Source organism: Camelina sativa, chromosome 7 (assembly GCF_030686135.1).
Source record: "Camelina sativa cultivar CO46 ecotype springtype chromosome 7, ASM3068613v1".
Classification (NCBI taxonomy): Eukaryota; Viridiplantae; Streptophyta; class Magnoliopsida; order Brassicales; family Brassicaceae; genus Camelina; species Camelina sativa.
Window position 1 is genome coordinate 23,739,844 of NC_141886.1, and position 24,708 is coordinate 23,764,551.

The 24,708-nt window shown below is 32.8% G+C and overlaps 4 protein-coding genes across 4 annotated transcripts; 2 read left to right on the plus strand and 2 right to left on the minus strand.

The window, feature by feature from the left end:
• The first annotated feature begins 411 nt into the window (after window positions 1–411).
• LOC104701857 (putative membrane protein At4g09580) lies at window positions 412–2,072 on the plus strand. Its single transcript, XM_010417612.3, has 4 exons — window positions 412–924; window positions 1,010–1,280; window positions 1,388–1,558; window positions 1,656–2,072. The coding sequence occupies exons 1-4, from the start codon at window positions 671–673 to the stop codon at window positions 1,785–1,787; spliced, it is 828 nt and encodes a 275-aa protein (XP_010415914.1). The 5' UTR covers window positions 412–670; the 3' UTR covers window positions 1,788–2,072.
• A 60-nt stretch (window positions 2,073–2,132) lies between these two features.
• LOC104701858 (subtilisin-like protease SBT3.4) lies at window positions 2,133–3,497 on the minus strand. Its single transcript, XM_010417613.3, has 3 exons — window positions 3,154–3,497; window positions 2,805–2,902; window positions 2,133–2,377 (listed from the first exon to the last, which is right to left on the minus strand). Exons 1-3 carry the CDS (start codon window positions 3,348–3,350, stop codon window positions 2,295–2,297), a joined length of 378 nt encoding a protein of 125 aa, XP_010415915.1. The 5' UTR covers window positions 3,351–3,497; the 3' UTR covers window positions 2,133–2,294.
• Window positions 3,498–4,073: 576 nt separating this feature from the next.
• Window positions 4,074–10,542, minus strand: LOC104701859 (ABC transporter G family member 25). The gene is made up of 4 exons (XM_010417614.2): window positions 10,004–10,542; window positions 9,051–9,891; window positions 5,097–5,434; window positions 4,074–4,989 (listed from the first exon to the last, which is right to left on the minus strand). The coding sequence occupies exons 1-4, from the start codon at window positions 10,124–10,126 to the stop codon at window positions 4,300–4,302; spliced, it is 1,992 nt and encodes a 663-aa protein (XP_010415916.1). The 5' UTR covers window positions 10,127–10,542; the 3' UTR covers window positions 4,074–4,299.
• A 12,732-nt stretch (window positions 10,543–23,274) lies between these two features.
• LOC104701860 (uncharacterized) lies at window positions 23,275–24,252 on the plus strand. The gene has a single exon (XM_010417616.3). The coding sequence runs from the start codon at window positions 23,355–23,357 to the stop codon at window positions 24,045–24,047; it is 693 nt and encodes a 230-aa protein (XP_010415918.1). The 5' UTR covers window positions 23,275–23,354; the 3' UTR covers window positions 24,048–24,252.
• The last annotated feature ends 456 nt before the right edge of the window (window positions 24,253–24,708 follow it).

Sequence of the window (24,708 nt, forward strand, 5' to 3'; positions counted from 1 at the left end):
ACTACAATGCAAAGCATATATCTATGGTGGCCTTGTGTTCTATCTTACTAGAGGATCCTACACTTTTTTGGAATATCAAAAACAAAAGAGTACAGGATGGAGACTGTAGAGTCAGAATTGAAGTGTTTTTAGAAGCTAGTCCTAACTAAGGTTCAAAACCTCAATACATGCATAACACAATGCCAACAAATGTATAAAACATTATACCACAATGAACGATTTGAACTTAAAAATCATTTATATGCCCACCATGTATATAATTAGTATACAATAACAAATGTTATTTACATGTGTAGATGAAGAGAAAGAAAAATGACGAACAAAAATTAATGAAACTATAATCTTATCCCAAAAAAAAAAAAAAAAAAAAAGTGACAAACCCTCTCATGGTTTCAGAGAATTAGAAAAGTCAGAACCCTCTAGTTCGAGCAGAAGGTCTTAGAAGCCACCGTCAAAATCTCTCCGACTCCTCCAACAGGCCAACACGTTTTTGCCATTTTCTTCTTCTTCTTCTTCTTCATAACGTTTATAATCTGAAGAAAACTATAACGTGAATTCAATTTCTTTTAGCAACACTAGTGAATCTCTCTCAGATCCAATCCAATCCAATCCAATCCCAAACAACAGATGAATTAAGAAGAATCAGATCCAATTTCTCAAATTCGTGAATATGGCTCCAACACGGATTCTAACAAGAGACGAAGAGCTTGGTGCTGCGACGACGATATCAGACGACGACGATTCGCCATCTGGTAAACGATCTAAACTCGATCGTTTCCCTCTTAGCCGTTGGGAACTCGCTGTTTCCCTCGGCGTCTTCCTCGTCTTCTCCTCTGGTCTCTGTTGTATCTACCTCACCATGCCCGCTGCTGAATTTGGCAAACTCAAACTCCCCAGAAGCATCTCTGATCTCCGTTTGCTCAAGTATAAATCTTTTTCCTCCTATTCTTCAAAGATCCAATCTTTTTCTTAATTGGAATTGACACAAAATCTTGTGGTTTGTTTTCAGAGATAATTTGGCAAACTATGCGAATGAGTACCCGACGCAGTTCGTTTTAGGGTATTGTGCTACATACATTTTTATGCAGACCTTTATGATTCCAGGCACTATCTTCATGTCACTCTTAGCTGGAGCTCTCTTTGGTGTTTTCAAAGGTGTTTTCTTGGTTGTTTTCAATGCTACTGCTGGTGCTACTTCTTGTTTCTTTTTGTCCAAATTGATCGGTCGTCCATTGATTACTTGGCTTTGGCCTGACAAATTAAGATTCTTTCAAGCTGAGGTATATATCTAAACAAAGCTCTTCTCATGTATCTTTGTTTCTTCTCATGTTTGGTGGTACTTGATTAAGTTGTTGTGGTGGGTTTTTTTATATTTTCTTTTTTTCAGATTAGTAAGCGTAGAGATAAGCTTCTCAACTATATGTTGTTCCTGAGGATAACACCAACTCTGCCTAATCTTTTCATCAATCTTGCTTCTCCCATTGTCGATGTACCTTTCCATGTCTTCTTTTTGGCCACATTGATTGGTCTCATCCCTGCAGCTTATATTACCGTCAGGGTTAGCTCTTTTCCTCCCTCCTTCATCATCTCTAGTTGGCATCTACTTATCGTGTGTGAGTAGAGCTTAACAACATTGGTTCTTTTTGTGTTTGCAGGCTGGCCTTGCTATAGGAGATCTCAAATCAGTGAAAGATCTGTATGATTTCAAGACATTGTCAGTGCTTTTCCTCATCGGGTTCATCTCTATACTTCCGACGATATTGAAAAGGAAGAAGATATATGAATAGCCATGGAGAGACCTTCTTTAATGTACACAGGCTTAACCTTCAATGCCTTACGGGAGGACAAAGAATACAGTTAACTTGTTTGGAGGACACAACAGAACAAATATCGTAACGATTTGTTTACTTGGGCACTTATCGTAACGATTCGTTTGGATAGTGATTTTTTTTGTGGTCATATTTTGTTTCTATTTGAGTAGTTAAAGAGAAAAATTACAGAAGTAATACTTTTTTTCTTTGTATCTGATTTGACAAGACGAGAGATCATCAAATATTTTGGTTGCCGGAGAATTATTCTTGTTTCTCTTTTTAGAATTAATGAATATGATGACAATGGAGCTAGAAGAAACATTTCTCAGAAACACAATTTATTGAAGAAACTCAATTCTTAACAACTCGGATAGAGCAACGTCATGACATTATTTTAGTTAGATACTTGTTGAAGTCGCACAACATTACAACAACAGACTAGTTTCTGATCTAGTTCAGAAGTTGAATACACACAAAATCAAGTTAGGACAACATGGAAGCACCACCAACAGGTTTGTGCAGCTGATAAGTCTGGCTTGGCACAACTTGAATCACACCTGGTTGCTCTGCAAACACCAAAATCCCCCAAAAGCATGTGAGAAAAAACAGAACAAGCAAAAAAAAAAAAAAAAAAAGCACTAATCAAGTTTACAACATATTGCTTTTCCTAAGCCTGTAGCATACTCAGAGATCGTGCATTCATAACTATACAACTCTATTTCTACAGGTTTTAAATCTCACCCGCCAATCTTAGCCTGATGGAAACTTTGAAATATCACAATTAAAGCAGGAAAGGATTTCACATAAACCGTCATCACAACTGGATCTAAACAAGTCATTCAAACATAGTATCACAGTCCTTAATCCAACCAATATAGGATTTCAAATCAAACGATGACGCTAGTAGATTCTTTTGCATTCACAATGCAAAGAAAGTTATAAGTAAGCGCAGGATCAAAAACGAGAAATCTAATAAGAAGAAAAGAAACGTACTGGAGATCTCAGCGACTTGCTCAGGAGTGAGCTTAGCTGAAAAGCCAGAAGCAGCTTCCCTGTAACTGTAGATCAGAGCATCATTTGCAGCTTCCTCACTGTAATCATCACCAACATAAGAACAAAAACACAATCCATCACCATCTCTTACACACATCCACAAATAGTATCGAAGATGAAGCATTCCAAACAATAATAATTCAAGATAACTAAACTGGAAAAAATCCCCCCTTTTCAGAGATACAAAACCCAAAAAACAAAGCGACCAAACCCAAAAAAATCATATCTTTCAATACAAAAATCATCTATTTCCGGTAAAAATTGAGATGAGATGTCTCAAAAAACAAACCTGCCGAGAGCAGAGGAAACGGTACGGAGATGATAGGTTTTAGGCTCCTCATCGGTGGGTTTCTCGGTGTAAACGATGTGAACCTTCGCTTCAGACGATACCGTTGCATCTCCAGTAGTCTCAGCCATGACGATCGAAGCGAGGAGCGATGAGAAGAAGACGAGGACGACGATGAGGTTGAGTCTGACTCTTTGCATTCTTGGGAATTGGGAATTTTCTATTTTTATAAGACAGCAGAAGTCACAGAGGTGAAATACGCGTTCGTTAATGGGCCATTTCCAATTTATGTGTCACAGTTTAAACCGACTCAAATCGTACGGTCTCAAATGATTGTTCCATCATCTGACGGGTGACTGATGTCGGCATGTAGATAATAATAATCCTATGCGCTATTTTGTTTTAGCTTTTTCCAATAAGTTTTCCAAAGAGTTTTATAATCACGTTGTCTGCCAAGTGGCAATTCGAGATTTAAAGCAATCATAAATCAGCCAATCATCTCTCGTATATTCTAGGTAATTGTCAGTATTTTGTGAATAATTGATTTTTAATTAAAGTTTTTTTAAATTTTTATATAAATAAAAATCACATTTAAGGAATTTTTAGTTTTTTTAAATGTATTTATTGCTTTTAAAATTGATACCTCGAATTAGATTTCTTTATACAATGATTTCCTATAAGTATTATATATTTTGTATTCACATAATTATATAAAAATTCTTAGGAAAAATAAATGTTAGTTAATTGAAAAAAAAAATTGTTAATGATTTGTCTGTATTATGGATTAATTAGCCCAATAGTTGGTTCACCACCGAAGACCATCGAAGCGACCAATACATTAGCCCACGGGCCATAAATGGTTTTTTCCTATATGGCTAACATCACAATTTTACAAGTAATTAAGAAAAAAAAAAATGTAATAATAGATGAAATATACATTTTATTATAAATCAACTAAAAATACTTTGTCATTTTCATTTTCACATGTTAAAAACTGAAGCATTCGAACAAATTAAACCCCCTAACCCCGTTGCCAAATCGCAAAATTACAACTAGCAACAGCTTATAATATTCAGAATTAAAGCCTAATAAAAATTAATATTACCCACTCATTATTTATTTAATTTATCTCCCCTCTCTTATTTTTGTTTAATGAATTTTAATACGCCTCAAAGCTAGATAAGCCAATACTCTGTAACCAACAAACATAAAAAACAAAACGCCAACGCTCGTCCATAGACCAATATCTCCGACCACTTCCTCCTCCACGAACTTGCATCCAGCCGTTGTCGCCGCAGACGCTCCTTGCTTTCCCTTCGAGTCGCATCCGAACATCCGTAGTATCTCTTCCGCACTTCCGTACTGGATCGCCACTAAGAGACGGTAACAATAAAACGTCGTAGAAACGTATTTCATCCAAACCATCCCAGTTGGAACTTTGTTGACGTAGTAACCACCAGTTAAGACAAACGCTAGCATTGTCACGGTCACGATCGTAGATGCTTTTTTAGCGTCCATGATCGCTGCACCAAGGGCAAGTCCGAGTCCTTGTGACGCTAAAACGTAGAGTAAGAGCACGGAGAGGGTGAGAAGGAACGGGACAGCGCCGGGGCGTAGACCGACCATCCAGTAAGTTAATGTCAAGAACGCTGCTGGAAGAACGAGCTCCATGGAGAGCGATCCAAGGACATGGGCCATGAAGTAAGAAGAGAGTGTGTACATGCCAGACGCGCGTTCTCGAGTGAAAATAGCACGTTCTTGCGGGAAAGTGAAGACCGCGTTAAATGATGGAAGTACACCCCAGAAGATGGATATGAAGAAGAGTAGGCCTAGTCGGTCCTGTAACAATAACAACATTGTTATTAGGAATAACACCAAAATTAAATAAATAATAATTGTCTCTTTTTTTTTTGTTATTTGTGATTACTAATGGTTTCATAACTTACATGTAAATCTCGATAATCAGAGTGCCACCACATCAGGCCACAAAGAACAGAAGCCGCGACGACTTGGAAAACACGAAGTACATCGAAGGATTCGTGACGCCGTTCTTTTAAAAGTCTATGGAGGAGAATGCAGAGTTGGCTAAACCAAGTTGTGATACCAGCCGCTATTCCACCCGCGTTTACTCGCGTTTTCACAAAACGTGAGTTCTCTAGAGGAGGATGTGATGCTTCGATGCAAGTTTTGACTTGTGGGGCTAGCAATGTGTCATAAGCCGTGGCCAGCGTTTGTCTCACGTTTGGCCTTTCCCGTTCCGTTACACCGTCACTCTGACAAACTCCTGCATAATTAAATAATCAATCAGCTTTGAGATAATTTTGGAGCAATTTAGATTATTAAAAAAATGAAAGTTTCATGCTTTTACTAAACACTTTTGACGTTAGCATTTTTATCATGACTCGCCACTCGGACAATAAACTAATATTACAAAATATCGGCGGTTTAGTAATTAATCTACCAATCTGATTATAACTATAAATGAAAAAGAACCACTCAAGTTATCATCCAAATAGGCGAAAGTTAATTGGCTAGTTAATTAGATAATTATTTAATTATCGTAATTACGAAAAGAAAAAGACAATTCAAAGTGGCATTGAACCGAATCAACCAATCAGGTTCTTTGGACCGACCAAACAAATATTTTTAAACAGGTTTTGACACTATGTTGGACCCATTATTTTATTAATCTAACAAAAGCAAATATCTTTAACTTAATAAAACTGACTAGATTAATACTAGTAATGGAGATCTGATTTGCAGTAAAGCTGACCAATCAAGGTGGAGAGGCGAGAGAGTCCACCCAAGAAAGCATAAGGTCGCCACTACGATTCTTAATTTTAGCTTCTTCATCGATTCCAAAAGAAATTTAAATAGAAAAGTTTGAGCATCAAATAATCTATTTGAATTTTTAACTTTTCCTAAGATAAGCTATATGCATGAAGCATAATGTGAATACTTATTATTTCCTAACACGTGTTAAGCTTTCTTACGAGGATCATCAATGGGGTTTTAAAATTGAAACCATGGGAACAAAAGTAAGAGGGAAAGTCAATAAATAAATGAACAATGCATAGTCAAATACTCGACAAGTGTAATCATCAAATGTCATAAGCCAGCTTTTGACAAAAGCAATAATTTTGGAAACGAAAATTTAATTCTGTTGTTCTTTTCTTTCAAATTGATCAAATAAGTTAGAGCAAGTGGAGTTTACTGTTGTAATTTGATGTTGAAAGCAATACCTAACAGCTTCCTCACGAAAAAATAGCAAAAATATTTGACATTTCTAATATTGAAAGAATAGTCAAAGAAGATTCTTGCATAGTAGTTAGTAGATCATGTATTATTAACTTTCCACACATGGAACATCACATACATGCACAACTATATATTATATAGTTTACTCATGAAATATATCGAATGGCCATGCATGTAGATGGTAGGTTCTACAAAATGAAACTTCTTTCTCAAAGATAATAATACAAAGACAGATTGAATATGAAGCATATGGTTCGTGGAGACAAAGAACTTAATACCCACCATATTATTAAATTTAATTCAATCCTACTGTATATATGCCATCGTGCGCAACAAACTATTTATATGTGCCCATTTTTATTCCCCCATCTTATTAATGCCTTCTTACTCTACCTATGGCGTCACCAAAATATGCATACCATGTGCGTACATATATACACACATCGTGTAAAGATTTACCCTAATAAATACACCTAACAGACACAAAAATGAAAAGTCAACGAAGAAGTCATGAGATTTGTTTTGTCTTTGGTAACATAATTTGTCATGAACTCTATATTGATAATCCCAAAAAAAAAAAAAAAATCATGCTAATATATGTGTGTGTGTGTGATGCATGTCCCTAGCTAGCTATATATCTGGACCATAAACGAATGAATATTATCATCAGTGTACCAATTCCTGAATGACTTAACGAACATAAGTTTGGTCCACATTTGTTAAATCATATCTATTCCTAAAACGTCAAAACTCTCGTACCACTGTTGGGTACTTACTACCTTGTTTCGGAATAAGCAAAGGACGGATTGGAATAAATTAACGTGACCTAGTGATATGTCTCTTTTTGATTTAAGATCGTAAATTTCCTTTTTCCTATGGAGTATTTTTTTTTTTTTAAATAGTAGTTGACTATGGATGATGCAAATACCCATGACGATTTTCTTGTAATCACAATAAGCACAAAAAAACATTGAAACTGGGTTACTTGTTCCAATTCCCAAAGCATAGAGAGTTATTGCTTCGATGAGGATTGACTGAGAGGAGGAAGAGAGTGAACACCAGGCGTTATAGATGCGAGAGTGTGATTGGATTCCCTTTAGGCGGTTAGCCAGTAACGTTAAAGTTTCCCGAATCAAGGATGTTTGCAAAATACGAGAGTGCAGACAACTATAACCACGCGCCTCATTTTACGTGTTAAGTTTAAATGCCCACACATAAAAATGAATAAAATAAAAAAGTAGAGAAAGAGTGTGAGAAGAAGACTGCTTTTTGATTAATAAGAACGTAAAAGGATCGATGTATTTTTTAAAAAAAAGTTGGGCTGAGAAGAAAAAGAGAATAAGAATTATTGGGAAAGCAATATAAAAAGATAAGAGATAAAACGAAAAAAGTTTGGATAGTGCATAAAAAAGAAGAACTAATTTTTGTAAAAAGTTGGATAAAGAGGAAACAGAAAACACAATGGCCATGACTGCCATGACTAGAAATCATACGTCATCTTGTAACTAGTTAGACACGTAGTGTTTTCCTATAAACCCGTTTAAAGAAAAAAAAACAAAGTAAAGATCAATTTCTATTCTATTCTATTATCATCCGTGAAAAAAAATAAAACAAAAAGCATGGTTTTATTAGTGTAAATGTATAATGCGATAAGGTGTTATGTAAAAGTAGGGAATAACATTTATTCAGATGACATATAATATGCCAAAATTCAAGCCCCAAAAATCTGTGGTACATAACAAATCATACTCGAACAAAGAGAAAAAAAGACATAACACGTATCCCAAATGCCCATAATTATTAACATCTAAAAAAAAGCCACCCTCAATTATCAACTTTATATTTTTTTATAAACTTTAGAATAAACAATTATTGGAAAAAACGATGAGAACCGTACTAATGTAATAATAGCTACAATAGATTAGCACTAGCTAGTTTAACTCCCTCTATCCCTAATAAATTGATGTTTTAGGATTTATTTTTGTCTCTCATAGATTGATATTGTCAAGTAAAAAACTAAAACAATTATACTACTTTATACTTTTTGATACATGTCATTTGTCTATTAGTTTATGGTTTCTCTATTCACCAAAAGGTAATTATAAATTAATTTTCAAATAAAATTTAAAAAATTTTCTTAATATGTGTGATAGTGTTGAAACATAAATCTATGTGAGACAGAAGAATTAATTAAAATCTAGAGCCACCACGACGACCAGTGTCAACGAGGGACACATGCATCAAAGGAAAGGCTTAGACTAGTTGGCTCTCATCGTACGTCGGCTATACCGATCATAAATATGCATTTATTACTCTCTTTTTTTGGGGTCGAGCTGTTATTTTCATAGTATTTTTCTACTCAAATATCTACCCCTTCCACATGAGTATTATGCATGGTTTCAGTATCAAAGATCCATATTATACGTATTCAAATACACGTATAACTATGATTTCTTTTTCTTTTTTATTTGAGTTTTTTTTTTAACTTATCATCAGTCAAATCATGTAAGAATACTTTCACGCAAATTAAATATAAAACGGTAACCATAGTCTAATCACAGAATAATTAAGGTTAACAATCGTGTTAATTAGTACACTTAAAGAAATGTAATTTAAAATTTGGATTTGAAACGGGAACGTACCGTTAGCAAGATCGAGTAAGAAATCAGCCGGGTTCATAGGAAACGCCGGCGAGAATCCGACGGACTCGAAGTAAGCCATGGCGTCTCTTCCTTTTCCGACGAACAAACACTTCCCCTCACTCAAAAGAAGCACAGTATCAAACATCTGAAACACACGGCTCGAAGGCTGATGAATCGAGGTAACCACCGTCTTCCCTTTCCCATGAGCCAGTCCACCAAGGGTTTGAACAAGCCTTAGAGCCGCCGTAGCATCAAGACCCGAGGTAGGCTCATCAAGAACCAAGAGACTCGGGTTTATAAGCAATTCATGAGCTATACTCACTCGTTTCCTCTCTCCACCAGAGATCCCTCGGATAAAAGTGTTCCCAACGACAGTGTTCTCACATTTCGTTAGACCAAGCTCCGATATAACCGACTCAGCGGCTCTGATCTTATCGTCTCTGGTTAGAATCTGAGGGAGACGAAGCAAGGCGACGAAAACTAAGGTTTCACGTACGGTTAAGTGAGGGTAGAGGAGATCGTCTTGTGCTACAAATCCGGTGCGTTTTAGTGTTTGTTTCGTTATTTTACCGTCGTTGATGAGTATTTTTCCGGTGAGGTTTGAGCCATGGAGTCTCCCCGCGACAGCGTTTAGCAACGTAGATTTGCCACTCCCCGATGGTCCAAGAACGGCCATAAACTCGCCGGGTGATATCATCCCCGTGACTCCACTAAGTATCGTCCTCTCCTCCGTCGATCTTGTCTCATCGGAGGGTTGGTGTTTTGGTACTATTAGTTTCTTGAAACTACAAGAATCGTTACTCATGCCAGGGATCTTGACTCGGTAACACACATCGACGAACTAATTCATGAAACCAAAAAAAAAAAAGAGTCAAGAACAGAGTCAACAATGAATTAGTGTGTGATAAAATCTGAAAGATTTGAGTTTAATGATGTTTTGTGTGTGTGTTAACCTTGAGGGTGATTGGGAAACAAGGAGATGATAATGAGCAAGGCGGCTCACGAGGATCTTGAGAGAGACGAGGAGATGAATCTGGACCGTTCATTTGATTTTCAACGCCGTCAAAACCTGACATTAGTCCTCCTTTGTAAAATATAGACGGAAAATATAAACGGAGTTAAAGAGAGGTATGATGGAACGGAGAAAGCAAGGAGAAGATCGTCGGGAGGGGCAGAGATGGTGAGAGCTCTATTTAAGGAGAAGAAGTGGAACGTCCAGGTCCAGCAAGTGGGTGCCACGTCAGCATTGTAATGGTCATAGTGAAAATAACACGTGGCAGAACATATAACTGCTGAAAATATAAAAATAAAAGAGGTGTTTTTCATTTATTTGTTTCCTAATCTTTTCTTTCCTTTTCTGCTTTCTAGTGTAATTAGCCACTTTAATTTCACTTTTTTTGCCAGCTTTTTTTTTCTTTTTTTTTTGCTAAATTGTTTTGCCAGCCTTTTTTTTCAGATAGTTATTGTTTTTTTTTCTTTGTCGAATATACTTATCTCTTTTTACAGAATTATTGTAAGTGTTTTCCACTCTTAATTGTCAAATTGAGAATCCACTGATCTTTTTTCCTATTGGAAAAAAAGCAAAGACATATTTGGACGACTATATATTGTTCATCCTAATAATAGTGTAAATACTTTATTATGTGTTAACATGTGTTATTGTCTTTTTCTTTCTTATAATATAATTAAGTTGGTCAATTACTCACAGTCTCCCACAATGTGAATGTGTGACACATAATTATTATTTCTAAAAAAATTAGCTATATTTTGACATTTTAAATAATATGTAACTGACCAAATGTCTGTCTAGACTTTTGTTCGCTTAACATAACTCTATACTCTTTAGTCTTTAGTATATAAAAACTTAATTTAGTACTATCTAGAGATATAATTTTTTTGATGATTATAAAATGCAAAACTCTTAAATCATTAACTATTTTTGTAACTAAACAAATATCTTTTTGTAACTAAACAAATATCTCTCTTTAAAATGATAAAAACTTTTTTTCCCACTTTAATAACTCTGTATTTTACTATAAAATACCAGTTATATAAAAGTAAATTATGTGCATTATATATTTTATGGTTTGGTTTATAGTTATACTAATTGACCATGTAATATTTATTTATGCGTTAAAATTGTTAACAATAATTATTTGAGAGATTTTCAAAATACAACTTTTCAAAAATATCTTTTTATGGTGTCTATTTTCAAAAATATCCCTTTTAATATATAAAACGATTAAATTTTAAACCCTGAACTCCAAATACTAAACCTTACCTCCTAAAAACTATATCATAAATATAAAATAAAGAACTCAAACCTAAAAAAAATCAAAAAATTAGTTTAACATAGTGTAATTGTGTAAAACAGGGTAAAAATGAAAATTTTCAAAAATGGGTATTTTTGAAAAAGGGTATATCAAAAATGACATTTCTAGCAGTTCTCTAATTATTTTGGGTTTTTAACTTGTAATAATTAATTTAAATTTAAATTATTTGAATTAATTGATTTATTTTCTCATAATCTATTGATGAAATTAATTGGTCTTATTATCTATTAATATAAATTAATAATGTTGAAATAACTTAATTTTATTTCGAGAACTTTTAAAGTTAATTTCTATTAATGCAAATTTTTGTTTTACATAGATATTTTGGTTAAATATAAATTAAATACTTAATTGTTAGTTTAATTTACATTAATTTTTTTTAAAGTAAAGACTTTAGTTTGGCGTTTATAGTATATATATATATATATACTAGATTTGGACCCTTCATTTTATTTCTATTATAATTTTTATATAAAATATAATTTATGTGATTGTTTTTTAAAAGTTGTTGTCAATAAAACATTATGCAATAAAATCATATGCTAAATATGAAGAATTATTTTTTTTTTTGAGATTTTTTATGATTGTTCTACGGATTAGCCTAAATTTTTTGAAATTTATCAAATCAATCATAATAAACATTATTTCTGTTATTTTGATATATAGTTGCTAGTATAATCGAAAATCACTCTTAATCCGCGGAAGAGCAATTAATTTTTGAGATTTTGTTGCCTATATATGATTAATTAAATATTCTGTGGAGATTTTATTTTATTTTTTTGCAATATCTTTTTTAAGAGGATATGAAATCGAAATTTAAGTAATGGATATGAAATCGAAATTTACATTAATTTTTTTAAAGTAAAGACTTTAGTTTGGCGTTTATACTTTATATATATATATATATACTAGATTTGGACCCTTCATTTTATTTATATTATAATTTTTATATAAAATATAATTTATGTGATTGTTTTTTAAAGTTGTTGTGAATAAAACATTATGCAATAAAATCATATGCTAAATATGAAGAATTTTTTTTTTGAGATTTTTTATGATTGTTCTGCGGATTAGCCTAAATTTTTTGAAATTTATCAAATCAATCATAATAAACATTATTTCTGTTATTTTGATATATAGTTGCTAGTATAATCGAAAATCACTCTTAATCCGCGGAAGAGCAATTAATTTTTGAGATTTTGTTGCCTATATATGATTAATTAAATATTCTGTGGAGATTTTATTTTATTTTTTTGCAATATCTTTTTTAAGAGGATATGAAATCGAAACTTAAGTAATGGATATGAAATCGAAATTTACATTAATTTTTTTTAAAGTAAAGACTTTAGTTTGGCGTTTATACTTTATATATATATATACTAGATTTGGACCCTTCATTTTATTTATATTATAATTTTTATATAAAATATAATTTATGTGATTGTTTTTTAAAGTTGTTGTGAATAAAACATTATGCAATAAAATCATATGCTAAATATGAAGAATTTTTTTTTTGAGATTTTTTATGATTGTTCTGCGGATTAGCCTAAATTTTTTGAAATTTATCAAATCAATCATAATAAACATTATTTCTGTTATTTTGATAGATAGTTGCTAGTATAATCGAAAATCACTCTTAATCCGCGGAAGATCAATTAATTTTTGAGATTTTGTTGCTTATATATGATTAATTAAATATTCTGTGGAGATTTTATTTTATTTTTTTGCAATATCTTTTTTAAGAGGATCGAAATTTAAGTAATGGTTATGATCCATATACTATAACCTATAACCTATCAAATAATCAAATAATTAATATTATAACTCATATTATATAGTTTTAAAAAAAGCTGTGTACTTTCGTTTTATTATATAATAAATACTCATATATAAATATATATTTCACTGCAAATGTTTGGAGAAATGTTTGTTTTCATCTCTCTTTCGCCACTTCCCTTTTCATTATATAGATGCATGTATATACACTCTGTTTTTTTTTAAAAGATTCATGTATTAATGTATATATATTGTGCTCTCGTCCTATTAGAACTTTGAATGGAATCACTTTTCTTTTATTTTTTTTGCATAGGGGAGATCCGTTTGGACTTACTACACTATGACACCATGTTTTGTGTATGTAATCCCCTATATATTAACACAGAAGTACTTTCACAAAAAAACTAAGGTGTCGCGCTTATAGACCTTCTGTACTTTTTTTAATAAATATCCTTTATTTTTATTATTATTTACATAATTATGCCATTGAAATATTATGAGCCAATATTTTTCTATTAGTTTTTATGAATGAAATATTTAATCAAGTATCAAATCCAAAAATTTATTTAATTACCATTTTTATAACCTATTTAGTTATTAAAAGTGAATTACAAACAAGTAAAAAAAATATTCATTTCTTTGCCACTTTTATCAATTTCTCATTGCATTTTTTAACTTAGGATTAGTTTAAACTAAATTGATTAGTCTAAAAAATATTGTTTTATCTATTTAATGGTATAGTGCTATAGATAATAATGTCAAACATAAAATATATAAATTTGATTTTTAGAAACACAAAAAGACATCAAAACTTTCTACACCACCTTAAAATTCTTTTCCAAGTTCAAATATTTCACGTATTTTACAGAAAATAAATTTGAATAAGCGGAAAAACTTTACTTACATATATTGTTTTATACAAACGAATCTTAAATCTTAAATAAATATTTTACTCATAATATTTTATTTAAATCGATTTATCCAGCATATAGTGCGGGTTGGTACCTAGTTAATCTTATACCGCGGTGTTAATATTGGAGATGTTTCAAAAATAGATAATTTTTTTTTGTTGCCATTCCACTACATTTGTAATGAACATAAAATGAGAAAATTCAAGATTTCAAAAGAAAATGAAAAACAAAACGTGTTACACTGAAACGAAAATTTCGAATATGACAACCATAAATTTACACGTCAGACTTACCTCAACAATTACAAGTCCTGACTCAGACAAATGAAAGAAACGTATCAATCGATCGGAGTCGAATGTTCCTTAGACGGGTGGATCAATTCAAATATGGTATACGTACGAAGATGTAACACAATCATGATAAAGATATGCACACCCACAAAAATAAATATAGCTGTATGAATATTCTGCGTGCATGGCTCAATATGACAAAGCATATGTGTCGTAGCTGTCTTGCGCGAATAATTTTATAACCAGCCTCTTTTTTTTTTTTGTAATTAATAAGGCCTAAAATGTATGTGCATTTTGTGTATGGTCGTTACACTTTTTTGTACGATGCATATACGACTAACAAAACGTATAAATTGCAAGTTCTGTTCGTGTTGTAAACATTGTTATCTATAGTGAAGAAGACGTGCTTTTACGGGAATGTACGTACGGTGGTGCGTTTTAGAGCCGTCACGACATCGTTTCAATGACCGTTCTCATCATATATTCTGCGATATTGGAAAATATCCCACAATTGAGTTGAGTCTTAGCCTTGACCATGACGTGACTGTAATAATTGCACAAAAAACCATAAACTCTCAAGCTCTCTCTAAAGTCAAAGTGTGTGTGCATATATGAAAATAAAAAAAAGATTTCTCGGGATGACAAACTAGTCCTTGGACGTCAGCGAGACAATCACATAAAAAATACAACACACACACACAAAAAACAAATGAATGGCTTGGATCCAAGTTTTAGTTTCAACAGTTCAACAGTTTCAACAGTGGATCCCACCCAGTCTAAAAGTGACGACGGCGACGCGTGTCACTCGCACGTGATGACCCACTCAACACTGTCCTTTCTTTTCTCTCTAACTCAGATCCAATGTTTTGTGTCATTCATGATTCGTCACTCTGTGTGTACGTTACTTGTGTTGTGTTGTGTATGAATGTAATTAGATTTTTCCTTTCTTCGAAGTTGGGTTTACTACTTCTGACTTTTCGAATATGGCCATGGGTTTACTTACTAATTCAGACCACCTTCCACGACGGCGCGTGGATGTAACGCGATGTGTTATTAAAATAAAAAGATGAGAGAGTAGAGAGTACTAGTGTACAGAGAATTTGGACCACATGATCCACTTTTATGGCCATGACGACCGAGCGAGCATCCCCTTCTTCCAATTCCCCTTTTTTGGACTACACTTTTATTATATGATGACAATTACGTCACGACAAATATAAATTAGTTTTGGAGTCCTTTTTTTTCTTTCTTCTTTTTCATATACGGTTTCTTTGTTAGTATGTTTTACTTTCTTTTTCCTAAATATAGGACTCTATCTATATTACTGACATTTAAGTATTCGTTGAAAAAATTCAAAAGATCATCTACCATCCAGAGCCGGCCCAGTAAAATTTGTGGCCCAATACAAAACAATTATTTTTTAATAGATTTTATAGATAAAAAAATAAAACTGAAACTAAATCTTAAAATTTCGGAAAATAAGGCATATTTTTGCAATAAAAAGTAGATAAATTTAAAACTTGAGACCAAATTTATAATTTTCATAAAATTAAGGCCTATTTTTGCAGTAAAAATATTTTTTGAGACCTATTTTTATTATTAAAAATCTCAAAAAATATGGAGGCCCAACACTCATGTGTCAAGGGCCGGGCCTGCTACCATCTACCCCCACCCATTAGCCCTATAAACGGAGCGGATATCCGGGTTTTTTCAGGTATTCGTATTCGTATCCGTATTTCAGGTATCCATGTATTTAGTATTCGTATTCGGATCCGAAATTTCGGATATCCGATATCCGGATATTCGTTAAATATCCGGATATCCGAAAATATAGTCTTTAGATCCTAAATTCATTGATATCATAAATAATAAGCTTAAAAAGTTCATAACGTAGCTTAAAATTGATGAAAAATACAAAATACAAAAGTTCAAGTGACATCCTTTATTTCCCTTCTTAAATCCTTCTTAGAATCTGACAAAAATAAAGAGAGAAAGATTAATCATTTTCCAAACCAAAGAACAAAACTGAACTACTTGAACTTAAAATGAGACTAAATATATTTAAAAATGAACACACATTGCTGCATAATCCTCAAATGACTAAGTGTAACCATGCAAAATTCAACAATCAATTATGATTAGTATTCGTTAGATTTTCTCTTGATTCTTCTCATCTTCCACACAAGTTCATAGAAATTTAAAGCAAGTGAAGTGAGCACTTACCAGTTACCAATCCTCAAATATGATCATGGATGTATACTTAGAGACTCCACCTCTGTATAAGATAACAACTAACTATTAGTATTTGAAAACTATAACAAATTCATAAAAGTGGAAGAGTAAAAAGGTACTAACCGAATTCAATATTCTCAAGCTCGGCAAGATGTTCTTCTACTCTTAAATCTGCATCATCAGCACGATACCAATCCTGAGTACAAATAAGAGCTTCAACAGTTCTTGGTGTTAGGGAGCTACGAAACCGATCAAGTACTCGACCCCCTGTACTAAATGCAGATTCAGATGCAACAGTTGACACAGGTATGGCCAACAAGTCTCTTGCCATCAGTGACAAAACCTTATACTTAGAACCGGTTATCTTCCACCAATCTAAGATCTTAAAACTTGGATTCTTTCTATCCTCCTGAATATCATCTAAATAATACTCTATCTCTGATTTCACAACATCAGCCTCTTCACTTTCCTCAGCATCATCAAACATTTCCTCCATGAGTTTATGTTTCTTATCTTTTTGCTTAGAATGTGGCTCTGAACCTCCTTTACTTTGGGAAGATATTGGATCTTGAGATTGCAAAGATGAATAATATTCAAATAATCTATCCATAGCATTTGTGATCTTGGCAATCAAACACTTAGCCTCATTAGAAGGATATGTACCTTCAATCATCCACTTTACCCATCTCATCTTGTATCTCGGATCAAGAACTGCAGCAACATAGATCATCATATTTGAGTTGTCAAAATTTCCCCAATACTTATAAAACTTCAGCTTCATTTTTTCGGCCATAGCCTTCTTGTGTTCATCCTCCATATTATTCATCTTCACAATCATCCAGCCCACTCCGAATATCTCTTTCATGTATGTATTACCAGTAACATATTTAGACCCAGAGATATTCACAGTTGCATCATAAAAATACTGCAATATATCAGACAATAAAAATACTGCATAAGACCAATCACTTTCACTTGGTACAGCTTCGCAGATTCTTGTAAGCTCTGAAACATACTTCTCATCTTCCATCTCAAGCATATCAAACCCTTTCTTAAGAGCAACAACAGATTATAGCATCATGTATGTGGAATTCCACCTTGTTTCAACATCTAAACAAAGACCAGCTTTTGATTCAACCTTTTGAGTCTCTAAACACTCCTTAAACCTTTTAAGCCTACCAGGTGAAGATCGAATATACCTAACAGCTGATCTAATCCTTGAGATTGCACCATGTACCTCCTTAAGACCATCTCTCACAATCAAACCTAAAATATGTGCTCCACATCGCATGTGCAGAAATTCTCCATCCAAGATAGTTGTTCCTCATGATGTCAACTTTCTTTTCAAGTATTTTAATGCAAGATCATTAGAACTTGCATTATCTACTGTAATGGTGAAAACCTTTCTGATTCCCCAGAAAACCAAACACTTCTCAACCATTTTACCAATTGTATCACCAGAATGATTATCGACTATGCAGAAATTGATGATCTTTTTTTGCAGCTTCCAATCCTCATCCACATAATGCGCTGTTAGACACATGTAGCTCATGTTCTGTATGGATGTCCAACAGTCCGTCGTCAGAGAAATGCTGCCATTATAGTTTCTGAAAAACTTCCTCAATTTGCTCTTTTCATCCTCATAAAGCTCCAAACAATCTTTAGCCACAATTTGACGACAAGGCATAACAAAACGTGGTTGAGCAATGTTCATGAATCTTATAAATCCCCTATGTTCAACAAATCTAAACGGCAGCTCATCCATAATGATCATTTCTACTAATCCCCTACGGGTTGCTGGCTGACTATAAGCCATGAAAGATGGCACTTTACTCCCAAACACTCCATTTGTGTGATTCTGATGAAATAATGTTGATTGCTTCAGCTTTTTACTATCACTTTCACCTTCATCTTCGTCTGGCCTTCTCATCTTGCATGTCTTGATGTGGGCTAACATTGCACTAGTTGTCGAACCCGTCTTCGTTCTACATGTAATCATTGTGGCACAATGACAACATTTAGCTTTGTCAGCAATATTAGTCTCCACAAAATGGTCCCAAGCCATAGACGGGTTAGACCTTTTCTTTGATTCCTCAACATTTGCTGAAGACTCGGTCTCTATTCTTTGAGGTTGTTCTTGTGATTCTGGTATGTGGAATCCTTCTGAAGTACTAGCTCCAAAATTTGCTGTGGATTTAGAAGTCTCATCGGTAGAATCCATCTACACAAAGAAAAAAACTAATATCACTATGACATAAACATCAAAACCCAACTTATATGAAAGAGGAAACACATACAGCAAATTTAAGGGTTTACATTTCAATCTCAGACAATATACAAACCTATTAAAAGTCGATGGTGAAGAAAAATATTTGGAAATCGATTTCAAAAACAATACTTGACTAGTTACATAGTAAAAAGAAAAAAAACTTACATTAGAGTAAAGAGGGTGAAACGTAGGAGACGAGAGTGAGTCTTCTCTCTAATTCTGCTTTATTGCTCGAAGATCTGGATTGAGAGAGGAGAGAATCTTCTTTACTTGGCAAAAAGAAAGTGACAAAGGGTTTTTGATTTTTTAGAGTTTTAAAATATTTTTTATTTATTAAAATAAAAATAAATAAATAGAAACATGTGGTGGGTCTTACAATTTTGTTTTGGACTTTAACGTTATAAGTCCTTTAAGATACAAAACCTTATATGGATTCTAGATATATCATGGATATCCGTTATCCATCCCAAATTTTTAGATTTTTTGTATTTGTATCCGAATTCTAAATATCTGTTTATTTACTATCCGGCTTCATATCCATTTTTCGGATATTTTTTTTTGGATAAAAAAGCGGATACAGATTCGGATATCCGCGGATACAGATAATAATCTCAAGGCTACCACCCATCATGTTCTCTTTTAACTACAACTAGGAAAACGACCTGTGCGGTATCTATAAAAAGTTAAAGAGTCAATAGTTTATAGCAATTACCTTTTGTGAAATTGAAGTATTAGTTGACAATTTGATTTTGATTAAGTCCTCTAGTAATTAGTTTTCATACAAATTTGGTTGGACCATAAATTCTAAAATTGACATCCACACAAAAAAAAAAGTACGTAAAATTTACATACAATGAACCTCGGCCTCAACAATGTAATAACAAACTCATTAGAGGAAAAGTCAGTTGAGAAAATTATGGAGCTTAAGTAAAGATGTTATATCGATTTAAGCCCACTGTTATTCTCAAAAGAGCCCAAACTGATTTCAACCAAAAACATAATAAAGCACATAAAACATAACAAAGCACATAATAATATAAACTAGGTTTTCACCTGCGGTACATCGTGGGACTAAATTATAAATTATATTTTAAATAATAAATTTTAATTTATTTAGTTTACAAATTTCTAATTAATTAACTTTTATCTAATTAATTTATAATTTTGTTTAGAATGATTTTTCTTCTTCTTACGTTTTATACAGTTTAAAACCTAATTACATTAAATTTGTTATTAAATAAAATATAAAATTTTAAAATACTTAGTTTTGTCTATATAGTATGTTCGTGTATATTTAATATTTTTATGTGTATACAATTTTTTTTTGGAATATTAAGATTGTGTTGTAGTATGTGTAATATTATGTAGTTCATAAACTAAATAATTTATAAGTTAATTTTTCGAATTATGACTACAAATCTGTAGTATATGAAATAAACTAATAGTTTTATTGTTGGTTCTATAGTCCAAACCCGCCATGCTAGGTGGATCACACAACATGTTCAAAGATTTTTAATCCGTAAAACTCATCATATGAAACCCGTGAAAGTAAAATATAGTATATGAGGCTAAAAATTACTTTTTATCTAATCAATTTTTCAATTTTTTATCAAGTAAAGAACAATACTTGGGTTCACCCTTAGGGGTGAACATCTTCATTCACTTCCTTATAAAATAAGAAATAAAATCTGTATACATTTGCAATTATGTTTGTTACCTTTTAAAACACTTAGTTTCTATTAACAAAAAACGAATATAGGTAGAATTAATTTGTTTATTAAATTAATAATTAATGCTAATGGTATACTTGTAATTTGAACTTCAAGATTTATTTCATAAGTGTCTCCAAAAATGTATATATAAATATCTAGTATTCTATTCAGTACTCATTTTATAGATTTGTGCATTTGAATATTACATAAGAAATCAATACTATGAATGTTTGCCAACTCTCTCAATCCTTCTGCCACATCAACAATTGAGAGAGTGCCACATGTTCATGACTAAAATCAACCAATCATCTTGAATTATTTATGTTGCTTGACTGATCCTCTCTGTCTTCTCTTACTTGATTTTCGTAGTAACTGCTGCTTCAACCCTTTTCACCTTCCTTTGCTTTAATTTTTGTAGTAACTGCTCCTTTATAATATCTCTCACATCCTGTTGTATTTTTTGTAGTGAACGAAGATGAAAGTCAACTACAGAGAAAGGAGGATTTGAATATCAAACATATTCAGAGAATACTCTTTTGAAGAATTCACCAACGAGATTCAGATTTAGAATATAGATTAGAATGCTGAAGATAAAAGAGTACTGAACTTCCTAAAGAAAAAACATCATCTAAAAATTGTCTAATTGGAACTGATTAGTATGCTTATTGTTCCAAATAGCTGATGGGTACAGCTTGTGGCTTTTTAGGTAGTCTATATCCATGCATGAACGAATTTATATTGGTTGTAACTTGTAACTGGTTATTTTTTTGTAGCTTACCTATACTATGTTAATGCATTAGTAATGGTTTATTTCTTTTGCTCAAAATAGATTACAAGTTAGTTTCTTCATTATGAGAATTGCATGTTATGTTTTGCTTACTGTTTTCTTTAATTATTCCTATATCTTTTGCTTTGGTACGGTGTAGCAGGTTTGAAAAAAACAATTCTTTATATGGTAGGAGTCGTGAATATATAGAGAAAGATGTTTAATTAGTTCTTTTAATTATAGTTTGTAAGTGATTACATTGATTCTCATTCAATAACAAATAAGAAAAAATAAAATTTTCTCTTAATTTTACATTATTGTGTTGTTTTCCTTCTCTGCAAACTTTGTTTCTATTGACTCTATCTGCTCAACTATACATAGGATTGTAAGTTCATTCTCACTATGGTTAACCTTAAAGATTTTATCTTTCAGTGGTGTTGTTTCTAAATTTTTATTTTATGTATCTAGGACTGGTACGTGTGCATTTTGTGTTTGATTATTAAGAGGTAGAATAGATTGTGAGACTTGGAAATTGACCAAATTTACTACAGATTTTTTTTCTTATTGCTATAGTGACCGAGAAAAAAAAAATTTAATCATGTGTGGTGGCTATGTTCAGTCACATGATATTGATCATGATAGTTTATGCTTTGGTTTTTGACTACTCAATATACGATATGACATTGACAATGAAAATGTAATTATTCATATGGCGAGAAGATACTCGTTTAGTAAAAATTTGTTTTTGTGGGTCATACAATGTTACAACGGACAAAAGTTATAACTTACAAGATGGGCAGAAAACTTAAAAAAAAAACAAATAAATTCATCGATGCCAATTTGACAATCAAAACTTCACAAGGCCCAGAAGTTAGGGCCAATGAAATGATACACGTTATGTGCCATTATCAAGGGGACGTAATCATATTCATACGAGTTGTTGATGTAGTTAATCTAGTAAGGCCGCTCAAAATTGTTATGGGATATTTGTATGTAAAGATTCTTTTCGAAAAAACTAGACTTTAATAAAACCGACAAATGTTTGCTAATATTGTTACGATTATATAAACATGTGAACGCTTTCTCTTTGTAAATTAGGACTACTCAACCACTAAATTAACTAGCAAATTACGTTTGACTCATCAATCTCAACCAAATAATACTAACAAGCAATCTGATAAAAGTACTATATTCACAATCTGTCTTCATATTCATACCATTAAGAATTTAAGACAAATCACGTTGGATAAACTAACCTATTTTTGTGATGTTTGTTTTGCATTAATTATATACCATACGTAATTTTTTTAAAAAATTATGGTAGTTTGTAAGTTGTAACTAACTATGATCTAATTATACTGTCCCCTTCAATGTCGTGAATAACTCACATGTAGAACTGTCAAAATCAAATCTATAACAAGTTTTTGCTTTTGTTTTTTACCGACTCATATATACTCAGGATAATTCAAAATTAGTAGTATCTTATTTAATGGAACTTTAAAGTTCATATCCAATGTGTCTATGTCGTTTTCATCTCTAACGTCTAAGCCCATCAATCCAATGGGGTCGGTCGCCACTCTCACTCTTTAAATTCATCTTTACTTGCATCTTCAGAACCTTCAACAAATCAAGCCAGCCGTTTCTCAATATCCACTAATACATATCATATCTACCAAAAATCTAATTCTCTCTGTTTAAGTTTCTCCCATACCTAAATTTTCTTAATCCACACTTAATTAATATTTTCAGTTGCAAGCGTATAAATAAATCGTTACGAAATATGACTAGAAACAAAATACAATACTACATAGATGTGATAATTATGTTTTGCCTTTTTTGTTAATTATCATTATTATAGTAAGTATAATTAGTTGAAAAAAATTGTAATTGGACAATTTTGTCCTTATATTTTCCACAGTTTAAAAAGAGAAGTATCTGAGGAGACCAAACTAGTAAAGACGACCAAAACAGAAAAAACAGAGTTGCTCTCTGGATCACATTATCTCTTCTTCCTCATGGATTCATCAAGAACCCAAAATGTATCTAAAAGATCCGATCCGGTTAGCTTCCCGGCGAAGTCATCCATTTCCTCTCGGAGATCTTTATCTTCTTCTTCTTCTTTCTCATCATTCTCCTCATGCTCCTCTAGCTCCCTCGTGTTTCCCGGAGACTCTCCTCTGAATTCTCCGGCGACTCCTCGTCGTCTCCTCGGTGTCCCTTTCTCATGGGAACAGCTACCCGGAAAACCTAAAGACTACTCTCATAGACTCAACAACAACCGTCGAAACGACGAATCTTCAAATCTTTTACCCCTCCCTCCTCACCGGAGTGTTTCCTTTCCGGCCACCGGGAAAAACTCTAAATCTAACAGCTCCAGTAAGAAGCATAGCTTCCCTGTGACCGTGAGAGATCCCTTCGCGGATGCGTTGTTGGAATGTTCCAAAGACGAAGGAACAAACAGTGACGACGAGGAAGACGATGTTGACGGTGGTGGAAGTGAAGATGTAGATCGGAGGTTTCGGGAAAATTCCGGTGGTTCTTCAAGCAAGACGTTGTCAAAGAGCAGCATCGGGGACAGGTTCGGGTTAGTGAATCTCTACGGTTCTTGTCGGAGAACTTGTGCAGTTTCAGAGTCCATTGTTAATCTTCCAAGATCAAGAAAAGCTCCTTCCTACGATCATCTTTTTCTTCCACGTCGTCGCCGTTGATTTGTTCGTATTTGGTAATTTACTATATATATATATATTTTCCTTGGTCTTTGTTATATTTTCCCTGAATGTGACATATTATGGGTTATATGAGTTTGTGTTTTTTCTTGTTTTTCTCTTTAGATCGTAACACCAATGTATAATTCCGGGAACTTATTTACTTGTAAGTTGTAACCATAAATCCATATAAGCATATTCACTTACATATTTGTGTGTGACAAAAAATTTCTATACTATAATGATCGTACAATATTCGTATGTCAATTATTTAAATATGGTGGAACCAAGTTTGAAGGTTCTGTCATTGATCTCTAGCTAGTTTCCAATCCCATTCCATGTGGAGAGCAAGCTAAGCTATAGTGCAAATAAGTACAAAGTAACATTGAGTAACTTGTTATAGGAATTTTGAACAAGGACACGAGTTTGTACTGACATATGATTTTGTTGTTTTTTTTTACCATTTTGAAGATGATGTTAATTTAGCATGCCTAGTAAATGATGTTATTTTAGCATGCCTAGGGACTCGAGGTGTGTTGTGGTAGTATTTTTCATAGAGTTTTGGAAGTCTCTAAAGAAATGGATCTTTCATTATTGTTGTTAGCACAAAGGCAATAAAAAATAACAAAGTTGTTGAGCCACCATGCATGTCTTTGCACCAAGT